General features: G+C 43.6%; 1 protein-coding gene across 1 annotated transcript in view; it reads right to left on the bottom strand.

Moving 5' to 3' along the window:
* TGFB2 (transforming growth factor beta 2) overlaps nt 1–17,223 on the bottom strand; it is a 64,439-nt gene that overhangs the window by 15,469 nt on the left and 31,747 nt on the right. The window contains exon 2 of the mRNA XM_075496446.1: nt 5,680–5,843. Coding sequence (XP_075352561.1) covers nt 5,680–5,843 — 164 coding nt within the window. The remainder of the gene's footprint in view (nt 1–5,679; nt 5,844–17,223) is intronic.

The raw sequence follows: 17,223 nt of genomic DNA, 5'->3' as shown, positions 1-17,223 counted from the left end.
TGTAGGGGATACAGTATTTCAAACAAAAAAAAGGATTCTGGAACAAGGAGAAAGCACCAATTCGACTGAAATATACTGCAAATTAACTTCCTCTGGTCCTGAACTGTTGCTGAGGGGGCCGGGGAAGGAGGGGGAGGTTGGTAGAGTAGAAAGTTATTAGGTCCACACTTTATACTGAGTTTGGTTCTTCAAAGAGCACTGTACGTTTGCCATTTAACATAACCTTGTAACCTTTCAGATTGCAAGAGTGTGGTTTCAGGACAGCAATACATAAATTGTGAGATCCAAATATACTGCTTTAGATGTGGGTCACAGCAACGGCAGTCAATTAAAATCAAATGCCCCAGGTGGTATCTGTAATACAGACATCCTGCACCAGCTCACAGCCACAAATCCTACTTCCTAGTATTTTCTTCCGTGGCATTAGAGACGGCACTTTTTGGCAAGAAAAGAGAGCAAGGCCGCTCTGCTCCTGATTATACGGAGATCAGTGTGGAGTAGCTCTGCTGCAGTCAGTGTAAATTGCCTCAGATTTGCACCGCGGAGATTTGGCCCAAATCTATAGTAGCTCGCTCTAAACGTATTCCCTAACTGAAAAACAAGACAAAACACTGTCTGAATTGAAGGTATTTGAACAACCGACTGTGGTTTAAATTTAAATCTGACTCATAATGGGGTAATATGTTCCACAGCATCTTCCTCCTCATACCTCCAAGTAGGGATTGAGGCCCTTAAAGAAATGGGGGTTACCACTGTCTGGAGCGTAACGGTTCTTCCTAGACCCTGAGCAAGCTCCACAGGAGCCCTCGGCATGGACTGGGCCCTCCCCAACATGGAAAGACCAAAGGTCTGCTCCTGCTTGCTTCAAATTCTTCATTGCAATCCGATGTCCCCCCCAGGCTTTAACCTGGCGCCGTTCGTTTGCTCCAACCCTGTGCTCTGATACCTCCTGTGGTACATCGCCCCTCATCTGTAGCCTTGGATAACAACGATAAAAACCAGCGCTTCGGCTGCATTTTTCGTGATGCTTTATGATGTGTCAACAAAACATGGCACTGCTTCCATAGGAAGCAATTATTACCTGTTATTGTTTGACCATCTGTACATAATAAAAATACCTTGAAAACAATGCCACAATGCTCTCTGAATGACAGCTTTTTGCCCTGCGAGGGTTTCCACTCATCCAGCTTTGCGGTAGTGCCTACTTATTTTTTGGAATGCTTATTCATAAAAGACAAGCTGTTTTTTTGAAGGGTGCAGGGACTTTATTCATAAATACAGAAGCACCTTAATAAAAGAAAGATGTGATGAAGTCTTCAAAGCAGGCAAGGAAACTGATGAACAAAAACATTCCCATAACAACTGAGCTTTATCTGATCAAATTCCAATAAAGCCTGCATTTGGCATAAATCTTTAAAAACATAGCAAGGGCCACTGGAGGATGCTAAAACCTGTTTATTTAATATTATTCCTCCTCCCTCCCTCAAAAGTACTTTATCCTCTGAATATTTTCTGAAGTCTCAGTGCATGCTGAGAAGTGCATGGAGCAAACGCGGCGCAGTGGAAGGACAGGAGGAGAAGTGCAGGAGAGCACTCGCTGCGTCTGAGGTCGGGCTGCTTCCTTCCTTCCCTCCCTCTGCCTTCCCACTCTCCAATGTGCTGATGATCAGCAGCACCACCAGCAGATTAACCCTCACTTTCGGGCAGAAGAAACAACAGAAAAGATAGTGTCTTTAAAGAATTTAATTCTCTGTGGCTTCACTTAACTAGAGCCAAGAAGAGACAGAAGCTTTTATGCCAGCCTTATAAAAGAAACCTAATTCCTACTTCTATGAGTTGTACTATTTTCCATCCTAAGACTACTTAATATGTGCACATGCAGGAACACACAGATGTGCCTGACTAATCCTTAAATACCAAGAGAAGTATTCTGGGTGAAAACAGACATTAAAGAAACTGTTTCTGCTCTCGGGGATTACCACTTGCCCACTGGCTTTGCGGACGCACCCAGGGCACCTCCATGAGAATTAATCTCCAGGACCTACTGCCTGGAGAAACCCAGGAGGCAGCAGACCTGGCAAACAGATCCACAACCACTTGCTCCCAGCATAAATACGACAGGGTGCTCTCTGCTCCAACTGTGACTCTGAGGTGGGAACAAGGTCCTGCTGCTGCTGTGCTGGGGGCTAGGAGCAAGGGGCCACAGCCCTGGCTTGCCACACCAAGCAGCCCCAGACTGCCTTCCCAGAGTCAGTGCAAACAAGGGCTGCAGGAAAACACAAAGTCCTTTTCTGATGTGGTTTGGAAAAGGGAGCCAAGTATAGCCCGAGGAAAGCTTAGCCGAAAAGGTGCAGTCTTGCATTTCTTCTTTCATTTTAAGGGGTAGATCTGTAAGGTCAGAGGACCACACAAAGAAAGAATCAGGAGGAGAACCAAAATATTTATATTCTGCTTGCTTATTTTTTCCATTTAGCCTGCACATCTGTCTCTAGCTGTTCCTAAAATAGTCCTTCAGAGTAATAGTGTCCTTTCTGCACCAGTGGTATATATACTACTACTAAACTGCCACTGGACTAAATCAGAGAGCTGTTGGAGAGCAGTTAGGAGACTTGCATGTGTTCAGGGACAGCCACTTTCCCAGTGAACCACAACAAGAGAGCTCTGACTCTCTCCAGAAGACTGCTTGCCCCTCTCTTCCTGCTTGACTGAGAAAGATGAGGGGACACAGGAACAACCATTCCCTGAAACTGCAGGTATGAGAGGAATTTCAAAAACCCTCATCAAGATGATCTCCTCAACAAAGCAAAACACTAGGCAACCCGAAACTTGGTGGGAGGAAGAAAAAAAAAAAAACCCTAATAATTAAATGTTGCTTATGCAAGACGAAAAACCACAGTGTTCCTTCTGGGCACAACAGCCCTGGCAAGCCCAGCACGTATCTCACAAGACAGGAAGCAGTGCTTATGCACGGAGGAGGAGTGGCGGCTGCACATGCCAACTCCACCAGCAATCTCCTCTGTGAGGCTCACTCCCCATGCATGGCTTTTCATGCTGAAGCAAAGATACCTGAATAAGTCTGCAGCCCTTACAGAATGTATTTGCCTCTCCCACTTCCACCGAAATGAGCATCTTCCTCATTCTCCCCTTTCACTTCCCATGTTTGTACCTTCTTCCACTGCTAGACACCCCTATCGGCACTATCAATCTCTTATTACACAGCCCTGAAGCTCCTCTAGCATCACTGTGGCACCAATGCCTCCTACCCATCCTTCCTCACCTTCAGCTCCTTAGATTTTCTTCTTTCTAATCTGTAAAATTAACATACTAAGTTTTAGGATGCTTTCTATAGTACTGTCTTACACTACATCATAGAATCATAGACTATCTCAAGTTGGAAGGGACCCATAAGGATCATAGGTCCCTCCTCTTCCATTTCTCCCTGCTTTTGCTTTTCCTGTTAAACACTGCATGCTAACCTCACGCGTTGTGATGGAGATTAGATGCAGCAGTATTTAGGGACTCTGATGCTCCTGCAGTAGAGCGGCTGGCAAGAAACCCATGCAGTTCAGACTGGCCATCACAGAGCTAAGATAACACCTCCATACAAGGTTTTAGGGAGAGCTGCATACATGATTGCAAGAAATATATATGACCAAAGGAGGGAAAAAACAACCAGCAGAAGAAGGCTACAGGAGCTTCTAAGAAGTAAAGCAGGGAGAGGAACTAACAACAGGCAGCTTTTATCATTTTAATAGGTGCTCTGCAAGGGAAATGCTCCAGAGACAGCTTGCTTCTCTACAGGCAAAGGAGCAAAGTAACATGCCTAAAATATGCCTGGCACAAGCACACACTCAGAGCTTGCTGCCTTTGGCTTGCCTGTTACTTGGTGGAGAAAAGACCTAATCCTACAATAACCTGCACTCATTACTCACCTAACACTTCACTCAGTACACCCCACCCACCCTAAAAAAGAAACTGCCTTACTCACCAGCTATATATTTATCTAAAGGACCCAAGTACCTGCCCTGGATGCAGGTGTCAGTCATTTCCATGGGCACAGGCTTGCTGGAGTCAGGCTCTCTCAAATAAGCTCCAGCTGTTTCTCATCACAAGGCGAAATCCCAGCCAAGCAAAGGCCCTTTCTTCTCTATGTCTGCTGAACCCTTTGTGTCCCACATTCCTCAAACATGGAAAGGCAACGAACCGAGCTCAGGCAACCACAGCTGTACTCCTTTCAGGTGGCTCACTAACAGCTCTCAAAAGTAGAACAACAGAAAGCCCAGAGATGCCATCAACTCCTTTTAGGATGTCTGAACAGTGAGGTCAAGCCAGAACATACAATTGTTTCAATGGGCTGGTGTGGCAGCATCACAGGGACTCATAGTGTAATTCTCAGTGATGGCTGTTATATATAGACGACACCAGCGACTCTCATTAAAGATTCCTAGCTTTCTCTTTTAACAAATGACACATTATTTACTGAACTTTTCTGCCAGCCTGTCCTTGAGAAGGAAGGAAGCCAGGTCACAGCTGTGAAGCCAAGTGCCCAGTGATCACCTGTGGACCTGAACCACATTCAACTGGGAATTATGCTTTTCCTACGTTTAAACGTTGTCTAAACAGTCCAGTGCGCCTTTTCCTGCTGTCAGGTTGGCTTATACTGTCAACTTCAGCAAGCATGTGAACCCAAATGCCCCTCTCTCTGCTCCAAGTTTGGCTTGCGCTTGACCAGACCAGGCAGGAAAAGGTGAACGTTGAAAGTGAGGGAGAAGACTAACTCAGATTTGCACCCACTGGACCTGAACCGGACTCTACAGTGCTGCAAAACCCAGGGCAGTGCTCAGGCATAGCTAATGAGGGCAGCAAGAACAGAGCTAAAGAGGGGCTCAACACACTTTTACAAGGTGGTATCCTATCTGGCAGGGTTTTCAGCAGAACAAGTCCTGGCTTGCTGGAACAACCATGAGTTTTACTCAGTATAAAACTGCTGGGAGCTGAGCCCCTTTTGGTTGCTGTGTTTCTCGGCAAAGTGAACTATGCTTTAGATGAAATACGCTCTAGACAATATTTGCACAAATGCACAGACTCCATGTAAGTGACTTTAATAGCTTCAAAGTCTTTAAAGATTAAATTACGTCAGTCTTATCAACACCCAGGAGTGAGAGTCATGGGGTCATTTTCTTCCTCACTCCTCAATCCCTGAATTGTCCACTCCCTTGCCTCAATCCCTGGGCTACTTATACAGAAGCCAGGTCTGAAACTGCTAGGCTTTGAAATTCAATTATTAACACCACCATTTCTGTGAGGAACAGTTAACAGGCTTCTCCTGAACACAAGCCAGAGAGAGGAATTTGACTTCTGTGTGAACTACAGTACAGGCCAGGTGTTGGGAGACAGAGATCCCGGGGATGACTTTTTTTGATATCTTGTTCTGTCACTTATCGTTATATGCTGAAACTTTGGAGTCCTGAGACACAACTGCTAGAAAAAGTTTGCGCATTTCAGCTTCATATGATTTTGAATAAAGTCCTTTCTAGGAAAGGCACGGGAAATAAAAGGCTACTTTGGAAAGACGGGACTCAACCGCTTCTCCCCATGGTTTGTTCCACCTGCCAGACTGGTACAAATAGGGTTTGCTGCAGAAAGACGGGGAGTGATGCGTGTGAGGTGCCACTGTACCTGGTACAGCTCTATCCGCTGCTCCGAGACCCGCGCCTTCGAGTTCTGCAGGCGGAAGACCCTGAACTCAGCCTTCACCAAGTTGGAGGCATTCTTCTCCATCGCTGAGACGTCAAATCTGACAATTCGGAAGTAAAGGCTGTAATAGCTCGGTGGGATGGCATCTGCAAGAAGGCAGTGTGATTTTAGTATTTGTTTTAATGATAAAATGCATTGTTCCTTCAAACAGTGTAGTACAAGACAGCCTCAGTAAGGGAAATATCTGTAGCATAATTCAGTTTCCAATGGCCATTTTACTATTATTAACAATTTAATACAAAAAAACCCCAACCAACCCCACATGTGTTTGATTATAGGAATACCATATTAACAGAGATTAACAACTACTTCCAACTCTATTTCAGGTCATGCATTTAAACCTCCCCTCTTTCAACATACTGGTGGAAAATCCCGGACGCTTATAAATTGGGAAAAAATCATAGCAGTAGGTAGCTGGCAAATGCCTTCAGACTTGCACAGACTTCACAGGGATCTGCTAAGACAACAAGTAACAGCGACTCATCTGATCTGTATGTTCTCTGAAGCCCATTTCCCCCCAGAATATGGAGCATAAATTAGCCAGCTTCAGATTTTGCTGCATATTTAGTTATTAAAGGATTTTATTAGAACAAAATATTCATTCTGATTATAGTGACACGGGCAGGAAGAGAGGAGGGAGAAGAAAGGGAGGGAAAAAGCAAGCAGATAGTAGACATTAGAAACAGAATTACATGAATTTTGACCACTTGGAAGCTGTAAAAGAATCACAGAATCGTATAGGTTGGAAAAGACCTTTAAGATCATCGAGTCCAACCGTAAACCTAACGCTACCAAGACCACCACTACACCATGTCTCTAAGCACCTCATCCAAACGTCCTTTAAATACCTCCAGGGATGGCGACTCAACCACTTCCCTGGGCAGCCTGTTCCAATGCTTGACAACCCTTTCAGTGAAGAAAAATTTCCTAATATCCAGTCTAAACCTCCCCTGGCGCAACTTGAGGCCATAAAAAGACATCAGTGTAACCACCCCTCACTACATATCGGGGGCAAAGCAGAAAAAAGTTGGAAAAATGGACTCAAGTCTTCAACAACAGCGTTAAACATAGCAGTTTAGGTTTCAAAACAGTCTCTTCCTCATTCCCAGCTGTAAACCCTGACTGGGGCTAAGCAGCAAAGCTCTTCTGCACAACCTGGGTTACCCTAAAGGGTTCAGCGATCGTCTGAGGCCTTTCCGCCCCGGCCGGCCGGCAGCACGAAGAGAAACCCGCGCGCGGCGCCCCGACCACCCTCCTGCACGCGCGACAGCCTCCTCGCCCGGCTGCCTGGCCAGGCTCGCCGCAAACTGCAGAGCCAAACTCCGAGAGGAGTCGGAATGACTCAACGGCCCTGAGAAAAACCTCCGTTCAGACCGAGGGAGAGGTTTGCTCTTCTCTTACCGTGTGAAAACTGAAGTGGGTAAAGAAAAAAAAAAGAAAGGGGAACACTGTATTTGGGGGGCGGGAGGGGGATTTTCAGCTGAGGAAGCAAAGCTCACAGGCCTCCCTGGGCCCACGTGAGCAGGAAGACTTCAGATAGTAGTTACAAAACACAAAGTTTTCCCACTAGTCACGTAGCCCAGGATTTGCCATGCAGTGGCAGAGATGACAGCATCGACGTTAGGGAGGTGAGCAGTTCGGCGCCTGTGAAAGACCCAGGCCTTGTCCGAAATCCCAGTGAGGCCTCCTGCTCCGCTGCCTCCCTCGGCTTTCCAGGTATCTATCAGTCGAATAAAGTACCATCTTCTGGAAGATACCTAATTCTTAATAGCTATAGTACACACAAGTTACCACTTCTATGTAAAAAGATGGGAGAAGCCAAGTCCAGTACATTTACCTTTATTTCTAACTACTAACAAAGGTGGTTGGAATAAATCCACCACCTTTGTATTTATTATCCAAATCCAAAGGATTTGGATTTGGATATTTAAATATGGATTTGGATATTTAAATATTAAAATATTTATTCATCGCAATAAGACATATTAATAACTTAAAGACCTCCTTCCAAATATTTAGTGTTTCTAGACTGGCTACTATTACCAGAACTTCTGAGCACCGCAGCAGCTCCTGGCTACATGAGGCAACACCACTTGCAGTTACACATTTAATAATCCATTTGTTGTAGCTCTTTGAATAATTCTAAGTTCAAACTGACTACAGAATAAATACCAAGTACAAGTCAGTCACACTAGGAATAAAGCAAATTTATTCTGTCTTCACAAAATTCACAAAAACGCTTCCTCTACATAATTGAGACAAAATCTCTTTTTTAAATGAGCAGAGGTAAAAACTCTTAAAAATAACCCTAGCTATGAGAAAATCTTTGACAACAAAGAAATAATCTCAGCCTCAGCTGTAGATGCATTATAACTGAGAGACGACAAGTTCTCAAAATACTTTAAAAAAATCCTCTGAAAGAGTACTTCCCAAAGCAGACCCCTCAGTATGGTCAAACGGGTAAGAGGTATAAATATGAACAGGAAGCCCCAGGCTTCCTTATGATCCAATTTCACTAAAGAAACAAAAAAAGGGTTCTAAAATTTTCACATCTGCAGTGCTTGAAAATAAAACCCAAAGCATCATAATCAGTATTCTTGCCTACCAGGCTTATTGACAGAAAATTGCTACAATCTTACAGCGAGAACTCAAAGAAAAATGGATGCAAAGTACCCCCACACCAGAACTGCTCCTCTCTCCCATGAGCAACACATTAGTGCTGGTCTCTCTCAAAATACCAAATGAAGGTCTTCTGAGAAAAGCTTAACTTTATGCAAGGATGATCTTAATTTCAATACATCTTGCAAATTCTTATAAAAGCTACTCAGTTCACAGATTATATCCTCATTTAAGAGAGAAATAACCTCTTCAATTTACTTTCCTGCTATAGGAAACTCCAAGACTACTACTTGTTCTTCAGCCAAACCTAATCCTACTAGGAATATAACTTGGCATAATAATATGTATATATAAGATCGATGCTTCCAGGATGAGTTGTAAGTTGTCCTTCCCTGTCATTTATTTGAGGCATCAACCTACCATTTCATTCCCTGTGGACAAGCCAAACTAGCAGTCAGCCACTTGCCCTGGCACAGACAAACCCTGTCCATCTTGACTTTATTTCAGATTGAAAAGTCCTATTTAACTGTCAGTTTGATTTATATTTAGCTTCTAACTTATTTCTAGAATTTTCTTGTGCTATATTTGTAGTCTTTCTTACCAGTTTCTATATTTTAGATACCATATATTACAAATTTGTGAATACGTATCTGAACAGATTTTCCTGAACCATCTCTGCATTTACATTTTTTCTCTCCTTCATATATAAAGAGATAGACAGCAAAGGAATACTCTTTCAGTGTGCATATTTCTGTGTTTCAATATGTGCATTTGTATACACAGCAAATGAGTATTCACCTTCCGCTGGAAGGCAGGCGTGGGACACCCACCATGAATAAGAACAAATTCTTGTCTTACAGAAGTTTCACCTCTCTTATAAGGTAGTTTTATATCTTGCAAAAACCCACATAAGAAATTTGATTTCTTTATTCTATCATTCACAACAGTATCCACAGGAAGTCAATTCAGGAAAAGGCATTATTCATGGACGGCTGACAAAAATAGGGTTTTTTACTAGCTGGAACCCTTCCTCTGAAAAAGAAAGGCTGACTGCAGAATTGGGGTTTACGTGAAAATTAATCAACATTAAGACCGAGAATTGAGACTTGCAACTCTCTTTAGGGGAATGGAAAGGACCCTATGGAGTCTACAAGGTTTTGGATTAGCCTTTAAGTGATCTCAGATGCTGCAATTTATCTCTCTTTGTGACTCCACCTTAACCTGACAGTTGTATCAATTCAGGCTCAGTTGGATACCTCTGGACTCCCCTCTGGTTTTGGCCCAATGACTCCAGTAGACGCCAGGATGACTCTGACCAACTTAGTCTGCAAACACAGTTACCCTGCTGCAGACTAGACTCCTTAGGTATTCTTTGAACCATTATCATTAATGAGTGGAATTAAACCAGTATGTTTCCTGTAGCTAGGAAAACACAGATTTCTTTTGTTTTGGAGAGAGGGAATAGTAAATGCAATGAAAGATTCCATTTTTATCATCTTCAAATTATTCATTAATTCAACCCTCAAAAAACTGAAGACTTCCAGCTGTAATAATCATAAGCACAATCACCACAGTACAGTTGAGACAAGAGTTATAAAATGCAGTTGGAGAAGGGGAAGGCAGCATCCCTCCTCCTCCCTCCTCCTCAGCATCCCGCCTGCTGAACACTGAGCATCACAAGTTTAGCATTTTTATTCTTTTGTTGTTTTTTTTTTTTCTTGAACAAGCTGAAACTTCATCAGCTGCTTTACACGGGACAGTCTAAACTGCCAGGTTAAAAAGTATTCTGGTATGTGAGTGTTTAAGTGCATAAGGACACTGTGGTTTCTGTGCTTCTTACTGACTTTGTTCAATGTCCAGCATCCTCTAAGCTCCTGTGCCAGCAACTAGGACAGAAAGCAGCCCTGCTCTGACAGAGCAGAAAAGCACCGATGGGAGGGGTGCAGGAGGCCTATCCCAAAATACTCCACAGTCTGCAGTACTGCTCCCGGTTGGAGCATCGTCAACAGGAGAGACTGAACACATCCTCTGACTGACCCTCCAAAACAGCACATAGACTTCCAGGCATCGCTCCTGGGAGGAGAGCAAGATGGAGTCAAGCTCCCTTAAACTGAAAGTGGGAATGGAAGGAGTTTGTTTCATGCTGGAGATATTCCCGCAAGTCAGGAATCTCCTGCATAAAAGGGTGACACTTTTGCTTTCCACAGTTGTGTTTGATGAACTAAGCCTTGCATTTCTACAGCTTTCCTCCCAAGTACTGCATGTACTGACATTTCAGGAGAAACAAAGCGCTTTGACACAGCTCTTCTGAGAGTTGGGCTTTTTGTTCTGCAGAGGAAAAAGACCTAAATTCAATTATATCCAAACGAGGCTTTTTTCCCCCTCTGAATTTTCATTTCTGCTATTGAAACAAAAAAAAAAAAAAAAATCAATTACATGCACAGCCCAAGTTCGGAAATGTAAACAACTTTTCTTTTCTTGTTGGAAGAGGCCAGACAGGCCGACTTCACACATACACCCACACTGAAAAGGCTGAGAGCTTCAATCTAATCCTTCCATCAAGGGCTTGTAATAAATGCTCCAAAGATTTATTTTTATTCCCTTTTGTGTTTATTAAACTTTGGAGGGTTTCTTTTCCTTTTTCTTTTCTTTCTGGTGCTTTGCCCATTCTTTATTACGGCAGCTACAAAACATGGAGTGCCCTTTTCTTCTTGCCCTCTTTTTTTTCCCCTCCTCGCCTTTCTAACTGCAGTACATGAATGGCCGTGTAGTAGGCTTTGAAGCAGCACACGCAAATATTTATAAGAGTAGCTTGATTGTTATTAAATGCAGTTGTTACGCTTTCCACGCTCTGGCAAGCTTCCCTAACCCCTCTAACTATTAGGACCATTTAGGCTGTTTAGATTTCAGCTCACTGATAGCAAATCCTACATTTTTTTTGTAACAAGCAGCAGCCACCCTGCATAACATGACATCGTTTCTCCCCCTGTGTGAATTCTACTCTCTGCTCAACATACGGGTCCCTGCCACGAGCCGGGTCAGGCTGCCTTTAAGGACATCCAGACGTGGTAAGTGAAGCAGCATGCGCAAGACTGCTGGAAGGACAGGCAGCTCATCAGCTGTAACGGCACATCTTTCCAGCAGGATCCCGTCCTTCCTGTCAGGCACACACGGGTCGCAAATCCTCTCCTCTTTTCCAGGGAAAGTCTCTCCAAGAAATTAGAAACTTGTTTAATGCATCTGGGCTCCCAAAGCCCACGGATAATTACTCTGCTTACCCCTCCTGACCCTGACGTGACTGCAGAATCCTGCTGGAAACCGCCTCTCTGCAATGAAAGGGGATATATAAATACAGTGAACCAAAATACAGAGGCCTACAGGTTATATTTGGGAACTGGGATTGGCCCTCAGAGGTAAATCAGTTGTACATCAGCTTTCCATTAGCTCTGAAACTCTATCCTGCTGTGACATGAAGTTATGAGCACATCCATTAGCTAATCAGTGCTCTTGGACAGAAACACTTGTGCCGCTCCCCGCTCAGACATCGCTTCCAGCCTCTTGCAGCAAGGCTTCGAAGTCAAACAGTACAAAAGCAGTGTAAGAGATTTACTCCAATATTCCAGTTTTTACCTACAAAGCTGCCAATGAGCTATTACCTTTTTCTGTCATCAACCATTTGCTACTGAGGAGGGACACTGCACTGAAAGTCAGAATAAAACTGCTGGGAACACAGTGGATAAGGCTTTCAGCTGAGGCCCAATGGCTCTGGAGCAGGTCTGCTTGCAGAACAGGGTATGCATGCACCTACAGCACAATGCAAGACATGACGTACGTGTTCTGTTATTGCACCTGTTTTTGGTGAAGAACTCATACCAGAAACTGGCAGCTAGGCATCTTCTACTGAACGATCCCTAGACACATAATTTATCCATGTCAAAGGGGAGAAGATACTTCATGATTCCACATTTCCCGATACCTTCATTCTTGGCATTTACTGCACATGGATATGCCGACGCTTAGCAAGACAGACAGACACACATACATGAAGGCAGACAGAGCCTTCTTCATCAGAAAGACAGACACAAAGAGAACAGGTTGGGGATCCAACTGCTGGATGACGCTTTTGAACATCAGAACAACTGAAGACTGAAACCACTTCCCTCTTTTCCCACCAGTGCTGACCCCTGGACCTGCCCCTGCAATCACACGGGGAAACCTCAATACAGCTTCACTAAGAGAGTAGATTTTAGAGTCCTGAGGCGATCCCCCTTAGAGAAAAACCAAAGAAACAAAACCTCACTCCTACAGGGACTCCTGCTGCAGCTCTTTAAACATGACTTTCTTTCACCAGTTATGCTAACAGAAGCCAATCCTGAAGATGTTTTCTTATTTCAGTAACTTCTTCCTATATTAGCTAACTTTTTCTTTGTAATGAAGACCCACTGAGCTCCTGATATGCAGCAGGGAATCCATACATGTAATTATTATGCCATAAACTGGCTACAAAGACTCAATAAATGTCACTAGCAGGCTCTAGAGTGCTCAGAGAAAAGACACACTTGGCAGTGCTCACATAGCACAAATACATGGTTTATTTTTAATGCCTACACTGTCTCTGTCAAGCTCCACATGTCCACAAATGTACACCAGTGAAGGGCTAGGTGGGCATGGGTTTAGAACAGAATAATTACCAGATTTTGTGACATATATCCCACTGTTGAACCGCTTGCTATTTCTCTTTTAAAACACACTAAGATCTATGACAACATATGAGAAGTAAACAACCCCAAGATGTTCTCCAGATCGAAGTTAGGTAGAATGAGGCAAAGATGGAATTTTCTGAAGATATGTTTATGAAATTGTATGTTCCTTACTTAAAATCTGACAAGGGGCTTCTGGTTCTGCTGCTACTTTCTCATTGCTTCACCAAGCCTGAATCAAAAGATGACTAGCCAAAGCTATGACTGCAATAGCACAGCGATCTGGTGTCTGGTTTCCAGTTACCCAAAAAGTTAATTCCTTCAAGGTACTCCTATTGCTCTGGAGTTTGATGGACTTCGACGCTCTTACGTAATTGTCTTTTGTACTCTTGATTTCTATAATGGTGAAAAATATCCTGCAGTCGTCTTTGGGACAAAATGCAACTGGCATAGTGAGGACACAGACAGTGTAATTAGCCATTGGAGAATCAGAATTCAGTTAAGGTTTAGGTTAAGTTCTCACGAAGACAAGCAGTAAAATGAAACTCAAATCATTGGTGTTGTCCTAGCAAAGCTGCTGCATGGGATTCTTGGTACAAAATGGGTTAAGTCCTGGCTTTGTGGCTCATTTTGAAGATACAAAGAGCATCTTGCTACATGCTCCCTAATTTGTGTCACTTATCTCTACTAGCACACTGGAGCTGGATATGAGTGCTACAGTGGATATCAAACCCTGCCAAGAAAAGCTACCATTGCCTTTTTAAGGCTGTAACAATACAAGCCATTTTAGACCTATGTATTTTTTTGTAATTGTTCTTCCTGAGCTGGGCCAAATCATGTTACAAGTTCAACTTCAATTGTATTTACATGCTGCAGCTAAAACTGAGTTTGGATGTTCCTGAATTTGGTCTGGAGACCACTGTAAAAAGGGCCATAATTTTCCTATATCAGTGAACTATCTGATTTAACTGAATCTTATCAGCCAGAAAGCCCTCATTTAAATCCTTTTTTCCAATGGACTTTCTCTCTCTGCCACCCTTTCACAACTGTTCTCACGAAGCTACTAGTCTTTGTAGGCTCAGTCCGAAACATTGTTTAGCCTGAAAAAATCCATACTACTCACAGCAGCTAGAAAGAAGGAGGACAAAATACGTATTTTGAACAACCACCTATGGCTTCATTTTTTCTCTCCTCCCTCTCCTATAGATACCATATGAAGAAAAACTGCTGGGCCAACATCACATATGTTTGCCCACCTCCTATGAGGTGCAATACCAACAGCCACTAAGTCTGGGCTATGACAGATCCCCCAAATGAACCCTTCTTGAAAAAGGTCCACAGCTATTCCATCACCCAAAATGCAAAGAGGAGTCCAATTTAATACCAAAGAGAAAAACTGCAGGAGCACTCTGCTTTATCTGAGAAGATGACTGAAAACCTCACACAGAGTCCACGCGATCAATTCTCCTGTGAATGACACGGAAGCATTGCTGCCTGACACACTGCTACTGCAAGGGGATGGTGAGTTAACGTGGGTGCAGGCTTGCACAGAAAGACCCAGATTCTCTTCCCAGACCGTGCTACTAATGCTAATGCACAGCAATCAGAAAGGGATTAACCCCTTTTGTGCTTTTAGCCAGGCTTTAAAGACTAGACCAGATTTCAGGTGTTCAGCACCCAGTATTTTGAGGCAGGGGGTTTTTTGTTGGTTTGTTTTTTTTTTTTTTTAATTTTTCCAAAAGCCCCTAGAATGAAATCTTCCAACTGGATGTTTCTGGCCTGATCTTCAAAGGGCCTAACTGTTCTTGTCATCTTTTGAAAATCAGGTTTGGGTTTTGGCACTGAAATGGAGCTGGATCTCTCTGGCCAGCTAACCCCAGCCTTGGGTGCTGAGACATGACCTTAAATCTTGCCTCCTCCTTGGCTCACTTTGCCCAAAAACCTAAGGTAAAAATTCTCTGTAAGTCTCTGTGAGCTGGAGTGTAGCCACATATGTAGAAAATAATAATGATTTAAAAAATTCAAAAACATATCTGCAGAATTAGAGGCCAAACCACTGGGCTACCCAGAAAAAAAAACTACCAAAAAAGCAGAAAAGTCAGAAAAATCCCCCGTGTGTCCTTCCTCTCCCTCCCTTTCTTTTGATATCGCATATCATCTCCAGCCTTCATCTAACTGGTCCATAAAGTACAGGTCCACTGGTCCATGCTGGGTGTCAGTGTGATCAGCTCCTACGTTTTCCTTGACTGGACCATTAAAGAACAAATACCCCACCAAAGCCATGTGCTGTCAGGGCAGAGACAGGAAGAATTAACCCGTTTATCGAAAGAGATACTATGTGCGATCAAAAAACAATGCTCATAGGATAACCCTTTCCAGAGTCAGGCTGTAAGCACTGTGGCGTATCTCCTGAGAGATGCCACTCTAACCTTCTCTCTGTGCCTCCCCTGTCCTCCATCGCTGCTCATTTGCAAAGAAGATTAGAAAATCTGAATGTGTTTAAGGACTGGGAAATACTTAGGAAACACCAACCTCAGTGCATAGTCCTTCCATACAAGCTACAGAATTTCTTTTCTAAGAAATCGGTTGCCTGTGCAGGCTGTCCTGAACAAAAAGGAAACACCTGTGGAACGTATAGGAAACACCTGAAAGTAAGGACTAGAGACTGCATGCATGAGTTTACATCTTCAAATCAGCACAGAAATTGCAAAAACTTGTGTTATTACTACTTTACAGCCACAGGGCAGTTGCGAGGCAATTACAAGCCACAATCCTGGTCCTTTACAAACTCACCTGTCCTGAGAGTGCGTTCTGTTGAGTAAGACTGAATTCTTCTAAGAAAGTGCACTTTTCTTCTGCAACTCTGAAGAAAGTGAGAACTGCCCAGAAGACCACTTCTGCTATAAAACAAAACTCTCTGAGTATTAGCTTATGGAAGAGTCAGACTGAGCACTGAGCCTCAAATCAACTGCCTGGATCCAAACCTCTGAAGCTGGAGGAGGATCAAAAGCCACTTGAAATCGCTGAAACCTCTGGCTAAAATGAAAGGGGAAACTGTCCAGTCCCTTTCAGGAAAACAAAAACAAAACTCCAACCCAGGCAGACTTGGTGTGACCACTGCCAAATACTCCTGTTTCTTAAGAAGGAGCATGGAGTCCCTCCCAGGGGATGGCCCCTCTCGGGACAAAGCAGCACGTGTAGCACAGCCCCACGCCTGATCTTTCTCTCCCAGCAAGAAAGACTATTTACCTATTTGCAAAAGCTGGAGTAGCTGGCAACAATGGTAAACTAGCACCTTGCATGGCAACACCTGCAAGACCCCCTCAGGTACACGGTGCTCACTGGACACTTTCTGCCGCTGCCTTTACGATTGCTTGAAAATGAATATCCTGAAGAAAAATTCCCTCACGTGAACTCACCAGACCCTCCTCTCTGCTTGCCTTTAAAGCTTTCCAGGCTGTTGGCTTGTTTTTTCTCATCCATGCTGAAATGCAGGGGCTGGGTAATGCGAACAACACTGATGCATTACATGAGAGCTATTTTCAGGTCTAAATTTTGAGCCATTGAGCAATGCTTAATTGGGGTAACCTAATTACTTGGAGTATTCTGGAGAGCAGCAAATGCTGATTTTTCCATTCCGGGCCATCTTTCAGCAATACAAATCTCCACGCATTTTAGAAAGTCTGAAAGGTCTGACCTCAATTCTCCTCTTCTCAAAGTTCTATTTACACATCACCCATCATGCAAAGGAGCCAAGAGGGAATGTAAACACAAACCACACTGCTATCTTTGCTTCCCAACAGAGAAATCTTATTCTTGTGGCAGGTTAAAACGTATAGGGTAAAGAAACAGCACAACAGTTTGCTCTCTCAAACATAATCCCCCTATAATCTCACCGCTGCTTATGCAACACTGCAGTCTTAATAGCGAGAGAGAAAACACATCTTCAGATGTGTCCCTCACTCCTGGGTCGGATGCCATCACAGCAAGCCCAGGAGCATGCATTCCTGGCAGGAGCTGACAGATCCTCTTCTGCTGGGAAGATGCACAACAAGCTAACAGGAAAGTTGCTGCCTCCATCAACAAGTGTTAGAACAAGTTATAGAGTTACCAAAGCCTCTCCACAACCTGAGTGAAGTTTTGGTCC

Source organism: Mycteria americana, chromosome 3 (genome assembly GCF_035582795.1).
Source record: "Mycteria americana isolate JAX WOST 10 ecotype Jacksonville Zoo and Gardens chromosome 3, USCA_MyAme_1.0, whole genome shotgun sequence".
NCBI lineage: Eukaryota > Metazoa > Chordata > Aves > Ciconiiformes > Ciconiidae > Mycteria > Mycteria americana.
The sequence above is the reverse complement of the archived record's forward strand: the minus strand, read 5'-3'. Positions and strand labels throughout refer to the sequence as shown.